Below are 7,981 nucleotides of genomic sequence, written 5' to 3' on the forward strand. Positions count from 1 at the left end.
ACAAGGAGCCCGACCCAAGAAAGTTTTCAGATACCTAAGATTTACAAACGCTTATAAATTAGTAAGGCCCTGTTTGAATTATTGTGTTCTTTTTAATACACCTAAAAAATACACATCTCAACTCATCGTTTTGTCTCCGGCTGAAAATTGCTAAGCCGCCGGTAAGATTCAAGTGTAAAATAAACACCTCCATATTATTAAATTACAATGATTCCAAGCGCGGCCTAACACGTATCTACGCGGAGAGTTGACACCAAGGGGCATCCGAGAGCAACTGGTTGATGAGCACTTCTTCCGGAGCCTCCCAACAATCACTTGGGGGTGGGATTTGGCGCACTCTCAGTCACCGCGAAAAACATGTTTATTTTTGCTTCCGCGAGAGGCACGGCCCGTGCCTCTCGAAAAAAAATGTGTCTTCTCTTTCTTTTTTTCTTCCGTGAGAGACATGGTATTGCTTCCACGCGAGCATGCCTCTAGAAAACGAAAAAAACATGTTTTTTTTCAGGAGAGGCACGGGTTTGATTCCGCGAGAGGCACGGATTTGATCCCGTGAGCGAAAACATGGGTCATGTAACACCCCCTGCATGGGCTGTCACCGTGTGGTTTGTAACTGCGTGTGGGCTACAAGATGGTCCAAGAGATGTCCTTGTGTGGGCCTGGTAGGAGGAGTATATGTATGGCGTTTGTTACACCTAAGGGACTCATTGTGCAGAATGGGGAGCTCCTTGCGGCAAATAGACGGCTCTCCGCACATACCGCACCCGAATTGGGCCGTCCCATTGAGGTCAAACCCTTAGTGTAGAGTGGAGCACAAAAACACTTAAAGGAAAATTTGTGCAAGCCAGGAGTCGATCCCGGGAAGTTTTATTGAGGTCGGAACATCTCTAGCCAGTCACTCAGAGGTTGTGACGTATGGGTAGCGCTAAATATCAAGAACAAAAGAGATATAACTCAACATTACTCAAAGATTTTATCATTTTAAGAAAACATACAATTCATTAAATTCTAGTTTCTTTCGAAAAAGCGAATAATTTTTTGAAAACACAAACAAATTTTGAAAACACAACAGAATTTTGAAACTCTGATCTTTTTTGAAAACATGAAAAAAATTACAAATTCCGAACAATTTTTTTAAACATGAACAAAATTTTAAACTCTAAACTCTTTTGAAAACACGACCGATATTTAAATAGCGAACACTTTTTTTCAAAATGCGAACAAAATTTTGAAACTCCAAACGTTTTTCAAAAACATGATTGTCTTCATTAATTTAGAATATTCGTTAACATCGCGAACAATTTTTGAAAATGTGAACACAATTTGAAAATTTCAAACATCTTTTGGAACGTGAACAAAATGCCAAAACTACAAATATTTATTGAAAACATGAATAAAAATTCCAAACATTTTGGGAAATTGGGAATACAATTTGGAATTTTTGAACATCTTTTCGAATTGTGACAAAAATGTGAAAAATAGAAAGATTTTATGAAATTATGAACAAAATTTTGAAAATATGATGCTATTTGAAATAATATAAACAGATTTGAAAATTAGAACATTTTTGAAAATTCTGAAGAAATATTGAAATGTTTAAGAAAAAGAAAAAGGAAAAAGAAAAATAATAAATGAAAAAACAGTAAAGGAAAAAAGAACTGAAAAAGACACTAAAGAAAACCCGAAAAAACCAATAGAAGAAAATAAACAGAAAAAAATCGGTTCAGGGAACCTTCTAGAAGGTTCCCAAAACCGGTTGGCACCTACCTGTGGTCACGCTGTAAAGTTGGCCCGCCTAGATCCCATGCTTTGTGCGCTACGCATGTGCATTGCGTCGAACTATCAACACAATGAGCGAGGCATAGGGAATTCCTGCATAATGCATCAAGATATTTTGCTGGTGTTAATCCCCAAGGTAATAAACCAGACACTTATTTCTCAGTTTAGGCCCATAAGTTTTTGTGATGTGCTCTATAAGATAGCATCAAAGGTGATAGCAAACATGTTGAAAGTTATCCCGCCCGACATTATCTCTAAGGAACAGTCAGCATTTGTGCCTGAAAGGCTCATTATAGATAACATCATTAGTGCCTATGAATGTCTTCACTTCATTAAAAGAAGTAAATCCAAGGCCAATAGTTATTTGTGCATGCAATCTAGACATGATGAAAAAGCGTATGTCAGGCTTGAATGGTCTTATCTTCAGGCCCATCATGGTAAGCTTGGTTTTGCTCCGGTATGGATTGATATTATTATGGGCATTGTCGGTTCAGTGTCTTGTTCAGTTCTTTTCAATGGAGAAAAACTAGAATAATTCAAATCTACAAGAGGAATCCGGCAGCGAGATCTTATTTCCCCTTACCTTTTTTTGATTGCAGCAGAGGATCTCTCGTGCCTCCTGGAATCCAGTTCTCAATCATCGGTGCTTAGTGGGATCAAGGTGGCACCAACAGCCCCGGCTGTAAACCATCTCTTATTTGCTGATGGCAGCATGTTGCTTTTCAAATCAAATGTTAAAGGTGTTAATGAGGTATCAAACCTGCTCAATTCTTATTCTGGAACTTCAGGTCAAAGGGTGAATCATGAAAAATCCTCTGTATGTTTTAGTACAGGGTGTCCCTAATCACTAAGGGAAACTGTAAAAAAAATCTCTTAATCTGCAGAATGAAACTCTGAGTGACACACACTTGGGAAAGCCAACTAATGTCGGTCAATCCAAGGATGGCACTTTTAGATACTTGAGAGACAGGGTGTGGGAGAAAATACAGGGATGATGGAGAAGCTGCTATCAACGGTAGGGAAGGAGGTACTCATAAAATCAGTTGCTCAGGCTACCGGTCTACTCTATGATCTTCCCACATATCGATGACCCATCAACACTTGAAGCATTGACAACTATAGAAGCTCTTGGCCTAGCCTCGGATCTTTATGTGCATAGGTTGGTGGTGGTGACCTCAGATTGCAAAGTCACAATTGAAGTTATAAAAAGCCGAAGTTCAGTAAGCTATGGAGCTGTGATGCATGAAATCATAGCGTAGTCATCGTCATTTCTTTCTTCTGTTTTTTAAATACGAGTTTAGGGCCTCGAATGTGGAGGCGCATAATCTCGCAAAGCATGTATTAACGTTGGGGGTTCGCCGCCATATTTGGTTAGGCCAACCCGAAATCTTGCTTTCGTCCCTGTACGTCTTTTATGGCAAGTTTAGTGACGTGAGGATGGTAAGTTTAGTTCACGAGAGATGGCAACTTTGTGTTTCAGTTTATTTTTGACAGAAAATTGCCATGTGTGTCAGCTAACTGGTCATCCCCCTGCATCACTAAAATTATCATCAAAAACATTTGATTTGCCACGTGCTCGTACCTGACGTCAGGTACTTATCATTTCCGATCAATAAAGCTTTTTGAGTCTAAAAAAAACTAAGGGACTCATTCATGTTGCAGATGAATGAACTCTGATCCTCCCTTCGATTCTCCTCAAATTATCCAAAACTGCCAAGGTACTCAGGTGATTTGTCCGATCTCGATCCATTCCACGACCCGGGTCGTGACAGGCCAACACACGCACGCACGAGAGGACGCATGGCTCGGTCCACCGCACCTCACCCACCGAGGATCGCTTCGTTTTGGCAAGTCAAATCCGCCAAAACGTCTGTGCGTCACACCGGCAGCGAGTCCACCGCACTGCACCATGCATCACCAGCTAGCTAGCTAGCACACACGGCGCGTCCGTCTTTTTCTTTAGAAGAATCACATGACAAGTCCGCCCCTTTTTTTTAGAATCACATGGCGCATGCAGCCGGATTACATTACGCACGCCATGCAGTAATCAATCGGCACATAAACCCCCTCCTACTCCTCCTCCTGAACCCCACCGTCCCATCTGCTCCTTCCACACAGATCCACAGGCCGATTTTCTCCTCCGGAGGCCGCCCGGCGATGATGCAAGCCACCACGGCGGCGGCGGCGGCGCAGCTGCTAACAGGCAATCACGTCCCTTCGATCGATATATATATGATTCTTCCTTGTCTCGGAGAGATCTCGCTCGGGTCCTTTTGTTGGGTTAGATTAGATTAGATTTCGTTTTCCGAACTGTGGGTCAGATTTGATTTGATTTGATTCGGATTGAGGGTTTTTATCTTGACCCGGCACCGGCCGTTCCGTCTTGTGTGGTGCAGATACGAGGAGAAGGCCCAGATATAGTAGGGCTCGGCTGGGAGCGACGAGATTATCCTGGCCAGGTATACGTCCGCTCTGTATCTTGATTGATTGATGATTTCCCTGCTGTTGTTGTTTTATCTTCTTTAGGTCCAAATCAAAAATTCCAGACAGGAAATGGAGAACTGGGGAATGAGGGGGACGAATCGAAGCTCTGAACCGCGGATATGGATTCAGAGATTGCATAATTGAGAAAATTGTGTGCTGTTATGTTTTCTTCTTCAGAGGGATATGTGTTGCTATAGAAGAGAGGACGGGATTTAAAATGGGTGCTATGAACACAATTTTTCTCTCTAAATATAGAGGAACTGGAATATGCAATGTCTTCAATTAGTATTCTTTTTACAACAGAGAACAGACTAAAAGCATAAAAGAGATTTTCTGTTGATACAAGTGTTGGAATATTCATATTTCTTACTGAAATGGAACTTATCAAGTCTGTTTTTTTTTTCCTCCCCGATTCATTAACTGTTGTGTCGTCCATTTTGCAAATTGCAGGTCGATTTGCAGTGCAAGCTTTTGCAGGCCAGTGCCAAAGGCAAGTAAATCGTCTTCGGTATGACACTGACCTCTCGTTGATCGGCATGCACGTTGCTAATCTCTGTTGGTTTGCTTCTTAACAGCAGTGCTGCTACTGTCACGCATAGATTCAGTGCCATTTCTCAAGCTACTAGCCCTAGAAGAAACACAAGGAGGCAGTGCAGCGATGATCAGTCAGCCCTCCAAGCTGGATGCAGCGAGGTTAATCGCGATCAACATGGTTACGACGTGAATCGGTTTGAGGAAATCAGCCAAGACGTTTCGAAGAAATTGTGCGCTTTCTACCAGTTCTGCAGACCACACACAATCTTTGGCACTGTGAGCTCTGGCATCTTTGGTTCCAGTGTACACATGTAGTTTTGATACACACTGCCAGATGCGCTGCTTCTTATTTGGATTGTATTGTTAGATCATAGGCATAACTTCAGTGTCTCTCCTGCCAATGAAGAGCCTAGATGATTTTACTGCAACGGTACTAAAAGGATATCTCGAGGTATTATAGATTTGTATCTCTTATGAGTAATATGCTTTGGAAATTGGTAATGTACGTAGCAATATGACATTCAGATTGACAAGGTAGTATTTTTTTTTCTTTGTGCGCAGGCTTTGGCTGCTGCTTTATGTATGAACATTTACGTGGTAGGGCTGAATCAGCTATATGACATACAGATTGACAAGGTAGTATCTTTTTTCGGTTGCGTTTTGAAAAAAAAAAGGTACCTTCTTATTCCTTTATACTGTTGAATCATTTAGACTAATTATACTCTGTTTTGCAGATCAACAAGCCAGGTCTTCCATTGGCAGCTGGGGAATTTTCAGTAGCAACTGGAGTATTCTTAGTAGTCACATTCCTGATCATGGTATATTAGGTTCAACATAATGTTGCTCTAGTGTAAAAAAAATGGCTTCATGTCTAAATACTTAAGTTTTGTTGTTTCCAGAGCTTTAGCATCGGAATACGTTCAGGATCGGTGCCACTGATGTGTGCTTTAGTTGTCAGCTTCCTGCTTGGAAGTGCATACTCCATTGAGGTAAGTAGCACTTACCATGATGAGAATTGCAAAGTAAGTACCATAAATCCACCAAATGTCAAGTGACGATAATTTTCATCTCATATTTGATCCTTTTCAGGCTCCGTTGCTCCGGTGGAAACGGCACGCGCTCCTTGCTGCATCCTGTATCCTGTTTGTGAGGGCTATCTTGGTCCAGTTGGCTTTCTTTGCACATATGCAGGTACTCAGCACAACTACATACATATCTTCAGTAGCACTGCAAATTCATACTTATTTTGCTTTCTCCGTTAGTGTTTGATGATTCATTTGGCAGCAACATGTTCTGGCAAGGCCCTTGGCAGCAACAAAATCACTTGTGTTTGCAACATTGTTCATGTGTTGTTTCTCTGCCGTCATAGCTCTATTCAAGGTAATTAAACATGCAACAACTTAATAGTTTTGTTAACATCAAAAATATCTTTTAATTTAAATGTCCTGAGCTTTCAGGATATTCCTGATGTTGATGGAGACAGAGATTTTGGCATCCAATCCTTGAGTGTGAGATTGGGCCCACAAAGAGTAAGAATAGGCCCACATGTCACTAAAAGTGATCCTACAAAAATCAAATAAAACATATGCCACCGTATATTGATACCAGTTTTGAACTCATTTTTTTACTACTGTAGGTGTATCAGCTCTGCATAAGCATACTGTTGACAGCCTATGGGGCTGCCACTGTAGTAGGAGCTTCATCCACAAACCTAATTCAAAAGATCATCACTGTAAGCTATTCATTCTTTAATAAAAGTCCAAAAATTATACAAACGTTTTATATAAGTTGAGAAATCTTCTGTTGTTACACTTTTGCAATGCATTGATCATCCAGGTGTTTGGCCATGGCCTGCTTGCTTTGACACTTTGGCAGAGGTCGCGACACTTTGAGGTCGAAAACCAAGCACGTGTCACATCATTTTACATGTTCATTTGGAAGGTAATCATTTAAGTTGTTGGTTTATATTGTGCCCTCTCTCGGACATAATTAGACTTTAAGTAATGTATGCCTGATGATTATTTGCACTTTTTGTACCACTTGCATGCAGCTATTCTATGCAGAGTATTTCCTTATACCATTTGTTCAGTGAGGTCTGTACAAGGGCGAGCAGATGTGAACTACATATACATGTAAAACAATTATATGGGACCTATACTCAGGATACTCTGTCCAGTGCTTGGATTTTCCTTGTATTGTGTTATCTGTAATTTCATGGTCTAGAGGAAGAGGCAAATGTTGGATATGTAATTCAGATGCAGTACTTTGTTCACTTTCTCCGCCACTTGAGAGAAATTTCAGTTTGTTAGTTGAGGGGGACAAGATATTTCCCCTTGAATGTGCAACTTAAGCTAGAAGTGAAGACTCTGGCATATTCATGAGGATATAAGAAGTATTTTCGTGTCGTACTTTTATTGTTGTCGGCTATATACATGCTCAATTTATCTTAAGGGTGTGCCAGAACACTGTTAAAATGCCACAATTTACTCATTTTCCCTAGGCTCTTTTACTTTGAAATGGATGATATACCCCCATTTTACGTTGTCCATTCGATGAGATGCCCCATTTACATGATTGGTCACTAATTAAACCAATCTAATATTAATCTAATCTCATACATGTTGTTATTATGGTGAAGCAGCATAAAGTAGAAGATGGTTGCTCGTCCTTAATTGGTTGGTGTGCTATGACGCTAGTAGAAAACAGGGCTTTGGTTCGGGCCTGGCCAGTCCATTAGTCCCGGTTCAGTCACGAACCGGGACCCATGGGGGCATACGTCCCGGTTTGTGAGCCCAGGGGGCCGGCCGGGGCCTCGTGGGTATTGGTCCCGGTTCGTCTGGACCCATTTGTCCTGGTTCCTGGCACGAACCGGAACCAATGGGCCTCGCTCCTGGCCCACATCCATTGGTCCCCGTTCGTGGCTCGAACCGGGACAAATGAGTTGTCTATATATACCCCATCGCCGCAGCAGAGCACTCCACAGTGCTCTGTTTTTTTCTGGCCGGCGAGGGGAGGGCATTTGGGTGCTCTAGCTCACCTCCTATGCACATGAGGTGTTCGATGAAATGGCCGAGCCACACTAGTTAAGCTTTCTCCTCTCGAAGCTCGACCCTCCAAGCTCCATTTTCCCCGAGATTTCCATAGGTTTAGCGGTCCGTCACGTCCCGTCCCCGTCTTCACCGCCGTC

At 41.8% G+C, this 7,981-nt stretch overlaps 1 protein-coding gene across 2 annotated transcripts; it reads left to right on the top strand.

Moving 5' to 3' along the window:
- Positions 1-3,728: 3,728 nt before the first annotated feature.
- Positions 3,729-7,208, top strand: LOC123166512 (homogentisate geranylgeranyltransferase-like). 2 transcript variants are annotated; one of them, XM_044584319.1, is made up of 14 exons: positions 3,729-3,979; positions 4,173-4,235; positions 4,711-4,750; positions 4,839-5,070; positions 5,162-5,245; positions 5,356-5,430; positions 5,529-5,612; positions 5,694-5,783; positions 5,884-5,985; positions 6,079-6,174; positions 6,252-6,323; positions 6,431-6,526; positions 6,631-6,735; positions 6,845-7,208. In XM_044584319.1, the coding sequence occupies exons 1-14, from the start codon at positions 3,781-3,783 to the stop codon at positions 6,884-6,886; spliced, it is 1,380 nt and encodes a 459-aa protein (XP_044440254.1). In that variant the 5' UTR covers positions 3,729-3,780; the 3' UTR covers positions 6,887-7,208. The 2 variants fall into 2 exon arrangements, with proteins under 2 accessions (XP_044440254.1, XP_044440253.1); XM_044584318.1 differs by having other exon boundaries at positions 3,730-3,979; positions 4,836-5,070.
- The last annotated feature ends 773 nt before the right edge of the window (positions 7,209-7,981 follow it).

Source organism: Triticum aestivum, chromosome 7D (assembly GCF_018294505.1).
Source record: "Triticum aestivum cultivar Chinese Spring chromosome 7D, IWGSC CS RefSeq v2.1, whole genome shotgun sequence".
NCBI lineage: Eukaryota > Viridiplantae > Streptophyta > Magnoliopsida > Poales > Poaceae > Triticum > Triticum aestivum.